Genomic DNA, 15,097 nt, shown 5'->3' with positions numbered 1-15,097 from the left:
TTGGCATTGTATCGTATTTTTATATATTCTGGTAAAATATCGATGTACAACATCTTTTTATGCCTTAAGGACAATTTTTCCAAGAATCTTTTCAATTCTAAATTTTCATGTCCAGCATGAACAGCTCAGTCTTTTCAGATTGTGTTCCTTCTAACACTATTTTATTGTTTTCATCTTGGTTGTGTCCCTTGACCAAGAAACTTCCTGTTTAGATCACCCAATATAAAACTGAATTGTTTCATTCTTTCCTGTGGCATATCTGCATACATGTCTATCTCCTCCTCTGAAATTGAAAATATGAAGTTAATAATTAATTACTTGTTTATTAAATTAAAACCAAGATATGTCTTGCCTGTATGTGCTTAAGATAATATTATATATTGCAAACATTAATATTTATATTAAATGTCACAACTTTAATGTAAATAAACTACGTAATGTTTCAAATTCAATAAACCAAGACTGAGGAGGCTGGACCTAAGAATCCTGGTGGAATTAAAGATATGTAAATGTTAATAAAACTGCATACATGTACCAAATTTCACTGATTTCCATTAGTGGTAACTTGACCTTTCACAAGCTTTTTGTGGACAATTATTGTTAACACTAACACTAGAAGAAGCAAGTCTATCAAGTCTTGTTGCACTGACTTTCTTACAAGCATGACAAAAATAATTATGCTTTGTAATGTTAGACTGTATATCATTTGAAAATAAAACATGACAATTTAGTCTTGTTTCTGAAAGTTCTATTTTCCAAACTATCTGTATGTATATGAATGATTTCTTAGTCTGTTTTGCATGTGATTTCTGGATGTTAAAATCATAACATTTCATCTAGCTACACATGTTTAAACACAAAAACTGTTCAGTTATATCATACAGTATAATCAACAAATATCCTTGGGCAAAGTATATGCGCTTGGGTGATATTTTTGATTTTTAACCTGTTCAATTTAGATTAAATATTCAAAAAGTTATACTTCCAGAGATACAATCTTTATAAATTTGGAAAATAGGTCTCTTAATATATAGGTTGTCTTCAAATAAAATTGAGAATGGAAATCGGGAATGTGTCAAAGAGACAACCTGACCAAAGAGCAGAAAACGGCCGAAGGCCCCCAATGGGTCTTCAAGTTATGACTGACCTATTACCAAAGAGAAATCATAACTAGAGGCTCTAAAGAGCCTGTGTCGCTCACCTTGGTCTAGGTGAATATTAAAGGAAGCAGATGGATTCATGACAAAATTGTGTTTTGGTGATGGTGATGTGTTTGTAAATCTTACTTTACTGAACATTCTTGCTGCTTAAAATTATCTCTATCTATAATGAACTTGGCCCATTAGTTTCAGTGGAAAATGTTAGTAAAAATTTACAAATTTTATGAAAATTGTTAAAAATTGACTATAAAGAACAATAACTCCTAAGGGGGTCAATTGACCATTTCGGTCATGTTGACTTATTTGTAAATCTTACTTTGCTGAACATTATTGTTGTTTACAGTTTATCTCTATCAATAATAATATTCAAGATAATGACCAAAAACAGCAAAATTTCCTTAAAACTAACAATTCAGGGTCAGCAACCCAACAACGGGTTGTCCGATTCATCAAAAAATTTCAGAGCAGATAAATGTTGACCTGATAAACAATTTTACCCCTGTCAGATTTGCTCTAAATGCTTTGGGTTTTGAGTTATAAGCCAAAAACTGCATTTTACCCCATGTTCTATTTTTAGCCATGGCGGCCATCTTGTTTGGATGGCCGGGTCACCGGACACATTTTTCAAACAACTAACCCAAATGATGATTGTGGCCAAGTTTGGATTAATTTGGCCAAGAAGTTTCAGAGGAGAAGATTTTTGTAAAAGATTAGTAAGATTTACGAAAAATGGTTAAAAATTGACTATAAAGGGCAATAACTCCTAAAGGCGTCAACTGAACATTTCAGTCATGTTGACTTATTTGTAAATCTTACTTTGCTGAACATTATTGGTGTTTATAGTTTATCTCTATCTATAATAATATTCAAGATAATAACCAAAAACAGCAAAATTTCCTTAAAATTACTAATTCAGGGCCAGCAACCCAACAACGGGTTGTCCGATTCATCTGAAAATTTCAGGGCAGATAGATCTTGAACTGATAAACAATTTTACCCCCATGTCAGATTTGCTCTAAATGCTTTGGGTTTTGAGTTATAAGCCAAAAACTGCATTTTACCCCATGTTCTATTTTTAGCCATGGTGGCCATCTTGTTTGGATGGCCGGGTCACCGGACACATTTTTTAAACTACTAACCCTAAAGATGATTGTGGCCAAGTTTGGATTAATTTGGCCCAGTAGTTTCAGAGGAGAAGATTTTTGTAAAATATTACTAAGATTTACGAAAAATGGTTAAAAATTGACTATAAAGGGCAATTACTCCTAAAGGGGTCAACTGACCATTTCAGTCATGTTGACTTATTTGTAAATCTTACTTTGCTGAACATTATTGCTGTTTACTGTTTATCTCTATCTATAATAATATTCAAGATAATAACCAAAAACAGCAAAATTTCCTTAAAATTACTAATTCAGGGGCAGCAACCCAACAACGGGTTATACGAATCATCTGAAAATTTCAGGGCAGATAGATCTTCACCTGTTTAACAATTCTACCCCTGTCAGATTTGCTCTAAATGCTTTGGTTTTTGAGTTTTAAGCCAAAAACTGCATTTTACCCCTATGTTCTATTTTTAGCCATGGCGGCCATCTTGGATGGTTGGCGGGGTCACCGGACACATTTTTTAAACTAGATACCCAAATGATGATTGTGGCCAAGTTTGGTTTAATTTGGCCCAGTAGTTTCAGAGGAGAAGATTTTTGTAAAAGTTAACGACGACGACGGACGACGGACGACGACGGACGACGACGGACGCCAAGTGATGAGAAAAGCTCACTTGGCCTTTTAGGCCAGGTGAGCTAAAAATGAAAATAACTGGAAAATGTGTCCATGAAACACAGATGAGGCCCCCACTTGCATATAACTTTATAAAGGGGCATAACCTGAGAACAGTATTAACTAGAGGCTCTCAAGAGCCTGTATCGCTCACCTGATTCTACTTGGGTTTTTGAAATCATATAAAACAAGAATGTGTCCTCAGTACACGAATGCCCCACTCGCACTATCATTTTCTATGTTCAGTGGACCGTGAAATTGGGGTAAAATCTCTAATTTGGCATTAAAATTAGAAAGATTATATCATAGGGAACATGTGTACCAAGTTTGAAGTCGATTGGACTTCAACTTCATCAAAAACTACCTCGACCAAAAACTTTAACCTGAAGCGGGACAGACGGACGAACGGACGAACGAACGGACGAACGGACGCACAGACCAGAAAACATAATGCCCCTCTACTATCGTAGGTGGGGCATAAAAATATAAAATTTGGCTAAAAGTGACAACACAACCTCATTTATAAGGAAAGGAACATGTTTAATTTCATTCAAAAGTCCCCCACTGGCGGCCATCTTGGATGACGGATCGGCTACAAAGTAACAACACTTGGTCAGCACCTCATAAGGAACATTCATGCCATGTTTGGTTTTATTCCATTCAGTGGTTCTCTAAAAGAAGTTATTTGTATGCATTTCCCATAGGGTCCTATGTTAAACTAAGTCCCCTGCTGGCGGCCATCTTGGATGATGGATCGGCTACAAGGTAACAACACTTGGTCAGCACCTCATAAGGAACATTCATGCAATGTTTGGTTTTATTCCATTCAGTGGTTCTCTAAAAGAAGTCATTTGTATGCATTTCCCATAGGGTCCTATGTTAAACTAAGTCCCCCGCTGGCGGCAATCTTGGATAATGGATCGGCTACAAAGTAACAACACTTGGTCAGCACCACATTAGGAACATTCATGCCATGTTTGATTTCATTCCATTCAGTGGTTCTCTAAAAGAAGTCATTTGTATGCATTTCCCATAGGGTCCTATGTTAAACTAAGTCCCGCGCTGGCGGCCATCTTGGATGATGGATTGGCTACAAAGTAACAACACTTGGTCAGCACCACATAAGGAACATTCATGCCATGTTTGGTTTCATTCCATTCAGTGGTTCACTAGAAGAAGTGATTTGTATGCATTTCCCATAGGGTCCTATGTTAAACTAAGTCCCCCGCTGGCGGCCATCTTGGATGGTGGATCGGCAACAAAGTAACAACACTTGGTCAGCACCTCATAAGGAACATTCATGCCATGTTTGGTTTCATTCCATTCAGTGGTTCTCTAAAAGAAGTCATTTGTATGCATTTCCCATAGCGTTCTATGTTAAACTAAGTCCCCCGCTGGCGGCCATCTTGGATGATGGATCGGCTACAAAGTAACAACACTTGGTCAGCACCTCATAAGGAACATTCATGCCATGTTTGGTTCCATTCCATTCAGTGGTTCTCTAGAAGAAGTTCAAAATGTAAATTGTTAACGACGACGACGACGGACGACGACGACGGACGCCAAGTGGTGAGAAAAGCTCACTTGGCCCTTCAGGCCAGGTGAGCTAAAAAGTGACACCACCCAAGTTTGAAAAGGTTCTGTGTTTTGTAGTAATTAGCATTGTGAATAAGTTTCATAACATTTGGTTGAGGCAAACTAGAGTATACTTGTGGATTCAACATAGTTGAATCTGACTTGCAACCTTGGGAAATTTGGGGGGACCTAATGTCTAATTTAAGAGAACCTGTGAACCTAAAGAAATGTTCAAACCCAGTAAAAGATTAGTTATGAACTGTTTAGTTTGCTTACAAATGACCTGACTGAGACAACTTTTGAACGAGATATTTGAGCCCCATGTTTGAGTTCAGTGTTATTTTGAATCCACCACTAAAACTCATTAGACTAAAAATAATAAGATTGTTATTGCAACTTAGTTTTTCAACATACTATGTATTCTTTAGTATTATTGAATACTATTTTTCAAGGATTTAATGTATACAGAGGAACAATGAATTTAAATCTTCAACAACTTACAAATATTCTATAGGAGTGTAAGTAGACTTTTTTTGCAAAACCACTAAAACAAATATCCACAAAAAAGATTTCCTCAATCCACAAAAGTAAATCAATCCACGGTAATCAAGTTTGACTGTTTGTCAATCTTACCTTCTTCTACTTCATTTTCATTTTCAATTTTATCCTCTTCATAATCTGATTCTTCTTTTATCAATTTATTTGTATCTAATAATTGACTTCTTGGTTTATTTGGGGCACCTTTGGGTCGTCCACGTTTCTTTTTAGGGGGTTCATCTGAAGGTGGTTCTTCTATCTTTACTGGTGTAGTTGTTGAAGGCTGTGACTGTAAATATAGCAATTAATATTTTGTTAAATTTCTGTTAAAGTCCACAAGTTGCTCACTTTTGAAGGCCAGGCAGTGACCTATAATTGTTAACTTCTGTGTTATTTGATCTCTGGTGGAGAATTCTCATTGGCAATCATACCACATCCTCTTTTTTTTATATGCCCCATTATGTTTTCTGGTCTGTGCGTCCATCTGTTTGTTTGTTCGTCCGTTCGTTCGTCTGTCCCGGTTCAGTTTAAAGTTTTTGGTCAAGGTAGTTTTTGATGAAGTTGAAGTCCAATCAACTTAAAACTTAGTACACATGTTCCCTTTGATATGATTTTTCTAATTTTAATGCCAAATTAGAGATTTCCCCAATTTTCACAGTCCACTGAACATAGAAAAATGATAGTGCGGATGGGGCATCCATGTACTGGGGACACATTCTTGTTTATACATGTACCGTACATATAGGTATAATTTTAAATGAAGCTTATGTCTAATAATTAGACAGATGATAAGAGTTTGTTTTTTGTTATTTGGCATTTAAAAATTTGTAGCCGTTATAATCAGGACATTCAATTTTGTGCTTGACTTGCAGATGTGTCAAACTTTACTTGTAATCAAAATTTTACATGTTATATATCTTTGAGGAGTGTGAAGGTGACCTAATTGCATGGCAAACAATGCTTTAATTATTTTTTTACATATCATTTTCTATCAGTTACAAATTTCCTGTCCATAATTCTGGCCAATTCACATCCCAGAACCTATGCAATTTATTGAACAAAATTAGTACTGAATAAAGGAGGAATAAAATACATTTTAAATCTGTTACCTTTTTCCTGGGTCTTTTAACAGCATTTTCTAGTAAAAGTGGATTGAAATAATCTGGTCTTTCTCTTCTTGTTCTCTCTGTTCTTCTGATCTTTACACTACTACTATCTTCATCTGAAAACATATATTATGTTAATAAACAATTATTGCTAGGGAACATCACAAGTGGTTTACAGAACTATAATAGAGAATAAAATAAAGGGTAAAAAATTAATAACTGAGAAAAATGGACAAAAATAAAAGAAGAATGTGTCTAAAGACATGAATGCTCCAGTTCAAGCTTTGCACTGTTCTTAGTCCAAAAGGGGCATAACTCTTAGAGTGGTAAATCACTCACTGCAAGAATTCAAATTCTGTCTGTGTGTTGTGGTTCTTAGCATTGGGTATGAGTTTCATAAAATTTGCATGAGGCAAACTTAAATTGGATTGAAGAAACAAAATGGGACAGATAGAAAGACAGAAGGATAGTCAAGGCCTTGTGGTATATAATAAACAAGAGTGCACACGCTGAAATGTCTCGCCTTCTATACTAATCATTGATATTATGTTGATAGTCCAAAGTATAAAGCTAAGCTTTAATACAACTGTCACATAAACTTAACATTAACCAAGATAACTAAACAAAGACCAATGAACCTTGAAAATGAGGTCAAGGTCAGATGAACCATGACAGGCAGACATGTACAGCTAACAATGCTTCTATACAACATATATAGTTGACCTATTACTTATAGTTTAAGAAAAATAGACCAAAACACAAAAACTTAACACTGTGCAATGAACCGTGAAAATGAGGTCACGGTCAAATAAAACCTGCGCGACTGACATAAAGATCATAAAATATTTCCATACACCAAATATAGATGACCTATGGCATATAGTTTTAGATAAAAAGACCAAAACTCAAAAACTTAACTTTGACCACTGAACCATGAAAATGAGATCAAGGTCACATGACATCTGCCCGCTAGATAGGTACACCTTACAATCATTCCATACAACAAATATAGTAGACCTATTGCATATAGTATGAGAAAAACAGACCAAAACACAAAAATTTAACTATAACCACTGAACCATGAAAATGAGGTCAAGGTCAGATGACACCTGCCAGTTGGACATGTACACCTTACAGTCCTTCCATACACCGAATATATTAGCCCTATTGCTTGTAGTATCTGAGATATGGACTTGACCACCAAAACTTAACCTTGTTCACTGATCCATGAAATGAGGTCGAGGTCAAGTGAAAACTGTCTGACAGACATGAGGACCTTTCAAGGTACGCACATATCAAATATAGTTATCCTATTACTTATAATAAGAGAGAATTCAACATTACAAAAAATCTGAACTTTTTTTTCAAGTGGTCACTGAACCATGAAAATGAGGTCAAGGACATTGGACATGTGACTGACGGAAACTTCGTAACATGAGGCATCTATATACAAAGTATGAAGCATCCAGGTCTTCCACCTTCTAAAATATAAAGCTTTTAAGAAGTTAGCTAACACCGCCGACGTAGCCGCCGCCGCCGCCGCCGGATCACTATCCCTATGTCGAGCTTTCTGCAACAAAAGTTGCAGGCTCGACAAAAATAGAGAATAATTAGGTGCAAAAATATAGTGTTTCTATATTCACCCTGGTATAGATTTAAGGTTAGCTGTATTGGCTCTGAGATTAAGAGTTGAGTGCCAATACAACTGATGGGAAATCTATACCAGGACCAATACAGAAACAGCCATTTAATAACACTTTTATCATTATTAGATAATTCTATTTGTTTTATTACAAACTTACTGTTAATATAAGCAGGTTTATGTACAAGAAATCAAATTTGAACATACTTCTTCTATCATGTCAAGATGCATTTTTTGTTAATACAGAAGAATTTTCTAAAGTTCTTAATCTTTATGTAATATTGTTATAATTATTCATTTTTCTGCAAACATTTGTTTGTCAAAATTTTTGGGGAAAATTTCTTTAAAATTTAGATTTCAGATGTACTGGCTTATCGATCCCACATTACAAATCTGAAAATTTTCAGTTCAACTTCCAATTTAAGAAAATTCATTTGTGTTTTTTGTTTGTTTAAGTATCCAAATTATGAATTCCTTGAGTTGATTTATATACTATACCTTCAGTTTTCACACTTGGTGTTGAGTTTGCTCTACTTTTAGTGATGAATTTATGACCACAACCACATGTTTTACATGCCACAGGAATCTGCAAAACAAACAAATTCAAATATATAATAAACTTTATAATTTCATTGAAGCATGAAGATCCATCATTGTCCATACAAATTAACAATGTTATTTTTTTTTTAGAACGATCATATCATTTATTGAACATCTCAACATTAAGGAGTTCCTAGTTGAACTTGTTTTTTCCGAAACAATTGTAAATTGTAATCAGTATGTATTACTTTATTAGTGCTACAATTTGAGGACTATAATATCCTACTAAAAGTAAATGCTTTTAATAGTACTAATTCATTTGGACTAAACTTCTTAACCAGTGGAGTACATGTACATGTATATTGTTGCAGATTGCTATTGAATAAGATGTAAAAAGAAAATTTAATGAAATGAGATAGAGATGAGGAAGCAATTAGCAACGAAGCAGAAAGCGACCTACATGTACTCCAACCTACTGCAGAAATTGGATTATCTTAACGTCATTAGAAGACTTGGGAATAAATGGCAAATGAGTGTCAATGCAAAAAAATGCATTGTAATCCAAATACAATCAAACAACCTCCAAGTGATACCAACTTATTACAAAATGTACAACTACAAGCTACATGGACACACACTAGACCCCATTGAAGCCAGCAAATACATGTACCTAGGAATAACAATCAGTGATATTTGAAGCCAGCAAATACATGTACCTAGGAATAACAATCAGTGATAACCTAACCTGGGACAGACATATTGACAACAAAGTGAGTAGTAGAGGCAACAAAACACTAGGCTTCATAAGAAGGTACTTAAAAGACTGCACTATAAGCAGAAGAAGAAGAAGAAGAAGAAGAAGAAGAAGAAGAAGAAGAAGAAGAAGAAGAAGAAGAAGAAGAAGAAGAAGAAGAAGAAGAAGAAGAAGAAGAAGAAGAAGAAGAAGAAGAAGAAGAAGAAGAAGAAGAAGAAGAAGAAGAAGAAGAAGAAGAAGAAGAAGAAGAAGAAGAAGAAGAAGAAGAAGAAGAAGAAGAAGAAGAAGAAGAAGAAGAAGAAGAAGAAGAAGAAGAAGAAGAAGAAGAAGAAGAAGAAGAAGAAGAAGAAGAAGAAGAAGAACATGCATTCTACAATGTTCTATCTGATTTGTCTGGTGATAGCACCAGTGGTCTGAAAGGTTCTGAATTATTAGAATATATGGTTGTCTGTATAATGATGTCATAAAATATCAGCTACAAGTAACAATATGAACTTTATTTGTAGAGTGGGGGTATATTTCCCTTGAAAACAGGGAAGACCCACTATCAACAAATAAAATTGAGAATGGAAATGGTGAACATATATTCATGAGTGGGTCTTTCCATGGATAGAAACAAGGGCCTGTGAATACCTAGTCCAAATAATTATGACGTCTGGCAACATGAGCAAGGCTATTTTTTTTTTTTTTCATTAATTATGACGTGTGACAAGGCTCGTAGGAAGGCGTCCCAGGAAAAAATTAAAATAGCCTTGCCAGACGTCATAATTATTTGGACTAGTGAATACCCCACTTTTACTGACTTAAATACACCTTATCGCTAATCCCGGCTGACCCCGCCGCTTGAACTTTTGACGCATACAACAATCACTTTCCCATTGTGACGTCAGATATTTTGTTTTATGACGTCAAGATTTTACGGGAACCTGTGTGATATCCAGTAATGGCCGACAAATAGCGATAAAGTGTATTTTCCAAGTATTAACTGAGACTACTATCATGACTATAACACTGTGTTATAGTAGTCTCAGGTATTAACTACATGACCAGTTTAAGTTTAACATTTAGACTTATTCTTCTTCTTTATAATTCAGCACTCCATCAACATACTGATGATAACGTGCCGGGCACTGATTTTACTATGCCGCGCTTGCATGGGATCTAATTTTTATTTACAGTGAATAATATACAAAAAAAAATAAAAATAAAAATTTTAACATAATTACTTTTTCTTCTGTTTTTGTACTATACATTTTGGTTAAAACTATATACATTGTAGGATATTTAAATTTTTAGATTTTTATTGAGAACAGATATTGGAATCTGTTCTCGGAAGCTTTCAAGAGTAGTACATTGAACTGCAGCTACTGGGAGAAGGTTCCATTGTAAGATTGTTCTGGGGTAGAATGAGTACTTGTATGTGTCTTTAGTGGTTTGTATGGGTCTGAAAGAATAAGTATGTGAATGTTGTCGTGTTCTTGTATCGGATTGTGTAAGTAGGTCTGTCGGGTATATGGCCGGCGTGACTTTTTACCCCAATATACCCCAACATACCCCAAAAAACACTAAAGACCAGAACGGACATGAAAATATACAGGTGCAATTTTTAAATTGCTATTTCTTTTTCACTACTTCAAATTAAAGTTTTATTCAAGAACATTTGTATTTTCTTAATTAAATTTGAAATGTTTTTCATACATGTAGATAAAATTAGAAATATTTTACTTATGTTTTGAAATTTTTTTTCTCATATTTTTAAAATAAATGTCTCAAATAAACTCTTACATGAAATAAGATTTTGAAATTTTCATTGAACAAATTATGTTTAATAATCACATGTTTAAAATTGACGTAAACTTGGACGGACCAGATATTACAAAGTTGGTAGTTTCAATAAACTTTAAATTTCAAATTAAAAACTTGTAAAGAATAAAATTTATGAAATTCCTTCATCTAGAGGAATTTTTTTCTACTGATGCCACAACTCAGGCCTGAATGGTGAGATTAAAGAACAGGGGTGTAGCTGCCGTTAAGGAACTTTAGGCACGTGCCTACACATAACTTTTTCAAAAATATTTTCTTTTATTAAAAAAAATAATTAACAACGTAAATTATCTGTAGATGAACCGCCAGTGAAGTTGTCAAAACTGTTTAATTATCGAATGTCAGGTGTACACTAGTCTCTCATCCTTAGTGGATGGAATATTGGATAGAATTAAATGTTTAATATGGGGACGAAGTCCCCAATTACGGTAGAAAAATCAATAAAAAAAAAATTAAAAAAAAAAAATAGGGAAAATTTCCCGAATTTTCCATTCTACTAATGAACTCAAAATCGTTAACTTTTTTTTTCAGATCTACTTCCTGTTCCAGTTTTCTCCGCTTTTGCATGAGACTTTGAAAAAATTTATATTTATCAGTCTAGTAAAATATAAGATTGGATCTCAATACAAATTCAATTTTAATAATTGTTTGATATGAACAAATGTTACCTGATGAAAGCGTTTCTTTTGTTTACATCGAATATGACGTCATTACTTAAAGAACGTCACAGCTAATTCCCTAACAACAGAATCAAAATCGGGAACGTTACGTACGGTATTTCTGTTTCTTTTATCAACGTGATTGAATTAAAAAAATAATAAATACAGTCAGACTTCGTCCCCATTCACAGGTTATGCCTGCCTCATATTATGGGGACGAAGTCCCCTATTACAGTAGAAAATTCAATAAAAAAAAAAAAAAAAAAAAAATCGGGAAAATTTCCTGAATTTTTCATTGTACTAATGAACTCAAAATCGTTCAATTTTTTTTGGTCATGTTTTTTAATTTCCGGATGTGCGCAGAACACATATCTCTACTTCCTTCTTCCGGTCTTGTTGTCATGAGACTTTGATTCGTCTAGTAAAATATAGGAACTCAAGGAACACAATACCAATATTTCATTTTTAATCATTCTTTAAAATTTGTCTTTGGTATGAATAAACGCTAATAGGCCTACCTGATGCATTGCATTTCTTTGTTTACATTGAACATGACGTCATAACTTATATTTCGTCACAAGTAAAATCCCTAACAACAGAACCAAAATCGAAAACATTACGGTATTTCCGTATCTTTTTTTTTAACAAATATTTAAAATACGAAAAAAAATAATTTAAACAAACTTCGTCCCCATTCACAGGTAATGCCTGCCTCATATTATATATGATTTTACCTTATATACATTGTAGAAACTATAAACTAGAACTTTGGTACTGATCATTTCACTACTTTCAACAAAAACTTAAATGAACCAAAATTTAGACACATGAGTTTTTTAAGTAGTTGTTGTTAGTTTTCAACTAGCTTTCCACTTTGTCTTCACCCGACCTACAATTAAACCTTTGCCAATGTTGGTCGTCTGTTTTGCTCACCGCTTTGCAGGATGTATAAATACTCAGTCACGTCTGATCAGAATCAGGGGGACATTAAATTCGATGCCTAGTTGTAGAGAGAATGCCCGGCACTCTTTGACAAGTTCGTAGTTAGTCAGTCTACTGAAAGGCATAATTTTCCAAATTGGCAATGCATGCCATTTTCAAATTTCCAGACCTTGAGGCTTCGTTCTGTACGGCACCTATTACAGGACATAGCTCTCTGTTGCATTTATTGTAAAAAAAAGGTGTCCTGAATTTGCATAAATATTTGACACTGGATGTTTAAAAATCAATCAATCAACTAGCTTCCAGAATTTTGAGTACTCTCAGATCTGCATGTAATGACCACAATTATTCAAATTTCTAAGCAGGTAGGGATTTTACAGTAAAGGATATAAAGACATATGAATTTCTTGAATTTTGTAATGATAGACTGTATGAACAGAACAGAACTTTTGGATTAGGCATCGACTGTGTATGTATGTGTTTGAGTGGCTTGGGTGAAGGTTTAAGATTCAAAAGATTGATGGTTTATCTAGCCAAAAAGAAATAGCAATTAAAAAATTGCACCTGTATATTTTCATGTCCGTTCTGGTCTTTAGTGTTACCATTATCAGTTTTCGAGTTAAATGTAATTTTAAAAGCTTTTAAATACTCACAAATGTGCATAGTCCGAGATTACTCTGACGTCCAACGGTTGTTTTACCAGACAAGCTGGGGCCGGTCAACTTTTTTGGCTCAAAAATAATTATTTTTCCTCTTTTTTTTTAATTTTCCTAAAATATAGTTTAATATCTTTCAGGTCTACAAATATTAAACAAATCTATCGAATAACAAAAAAGTTATGACTATTTATATCTCATCCGGTCAACCGTCCTGTCACTATCCGGGTAATCGTCCTGTCATTAGTGCAACCATGTTTGTGATTTGGTATGTGTATTGTTCGTTGTTGGCTGAACATTGCAGTGTTGGAAAAAATGTATATAATTTTAAACATTGGAATGCATTTTGTGTATATCACCTGTTTTTCACAATTTGGACATGTTTTAACAATAGCTTGTCTGTCTAAACTTTTCCGTCTAAAATTTCCTCGAACCATTGTTTTGACCGGAAGATTCAAATGATCGATAAAATTATTATGTATCGGAACGGATGGGTTATATATCCCGGAATTTCTAATCATGGGAGTTATTTTTCAGTGCAAAACATTGGCTATATTGAATAAATTATTTAATGTCCTTTAAATCGGAGAACAGCACCAGTGGAGGAATTTAGGTTAAGTACGGTGCTTACTGTCTACCGGCTGACGCCAACCGTAAGACAGACAGGGTTCCAATTTCATATTACTCTCTCTATATGTTCTAAATTTATATCTGGATGACATACTTTTGCTTTCATCTTTTTTTTAAGGATAAATACTGCAACTAATTATACTTCAATTTGTTCTGACATTATTTTTTTTCAACTTTTAATTTCATATCAAAAGTTTGAGATAATAATAAAATATAAATTTATGTCATGATCTCGCGGTATACATTTTCAAATCATACCAAATTTTAATTTTGGTTAGATAGGGACTTGAATACAGCAGGGGCTTCATACTATATGTTAATGCCCCTTCTTCTTCTTCTTCTTCTTCTTATGGTATCCAGTTATCCATCAGATTTTTGATGATTACTAACTGCTGCGCATGCGTAGGATAATAATAAATAGATATTTACAAAAGAAAAGTGCCAAAAATAAACAAATACTAACATGACATGTGGTTAAAACTATTTACATAACTACTAGGTTTACTGTTTTATATTGTAGAGAACAGTAGGTGTCAACTGTTCTCTAAAAATATTTAAGGTCGGAGAAAGTACTACCTTTGGAGGTAGTACATTCCATTGTGTAATAGTAAACGGAAAAAAGGAATATTTGTAACAGTCTTTAAATGTAAATATGTGTCTGTAAGTTTGTGGATGGAATTGTCTGGTTCTATTGTCTGTTGGTATGAGTAAATCTGATGGTATGGCGACAATATGGTGAACAATTTTATAGAACATTATAAGTCTAGTTTTAAGTCTGCGTTGTTGTAAGGTAGGCCAATTTAAGGTATTGAGCATGTCTGTAACGCTACTGGTGTTGTGGTAACGATTGCAGGCATACCTAGCTGCCCGACGTTGAACCATCTCAAGTTTATTGCATTGTTCAGCAGTATGAGGGTTCCAAACCGAACAAGCATATTCTAGTTTTGGTCGGACAAGTGCTAGGTATGCCTGGGACTTAATGTTTGTGATTGATGTTTTTAGATTCCTTTTTAGAAATCCTAGACTTTTATTTGCATTGCCAATGATGTTGTTTGTATGCTGGTTCCATTTTAGGTCAGATTGCAGTGTTATACCAAGATATTTAGCTGCGGAGACAGATTCTAGGGTATGACTGTGAAGGATGTAGTCTTTTTTAATTGTATTTTTTCTTATTTGAGGCTGTGAGAACTGTACATTTTTCTGGATGGAAAGCCATCAGCCAGTCTTCTTCCCACTTTGCAGCAGCATCAAGATCTTCCTGAAGGCTATCACAATCTTCTTTAGATTTGATGC

The 15,097-nt window shown here is 34.2% G+C and overlaps 1 protein-coding gene across 1 annotated transcript; it reads right to left on the bottom strand.

The window, feature by feature from the left end:
- LOC143085564 (uncharacterized) lies at positions 1 to 13,636 on the bottom strand. The gene is made up of 5 exons (XM_076261998.1): positions 13,534 to 13,636; positions 8,298 to 8,385; positions 6,161 to 6,273; positions 5,148 to 5,340; positions 1 to 283 (listed from the first exon to the last, which is right to left on the bottom strand). Exons 1-5 carry the CDS (start codon positions 13,609 to 13,611, stop codon positions 171 to 173), a joined length of 585 nt encoding a protein of 194 aa, XP_076118113.1. The 5' UTR covers positions 13,612 to 13,636; the 3' UTR covers positions 1 to 170.
- Positions 13,637 to 15,097: the final 1,461 nt, after the last annotated feature.

The sequence above is a fragment of the Mytilus galloprovincialis genome, chromosome 8, assembly GCF_965363235.1.
Source record: "Mytilus galloprovincialis chromosome 8, xbMytGall1.hap1.1, whole genome shotgun sequence".
In the NCBI taxonomy this organism is placed as follows: domain Eukaryota; kingdom Metazoa; phylum Mollusca; class Bivalvia; order Mytilida; family Mytilidae; genus Mytilus; species Mytilus galloprovincialis.
This window is presented reverse-complemented; position numbering and strand designations above follow the sequence as displayed.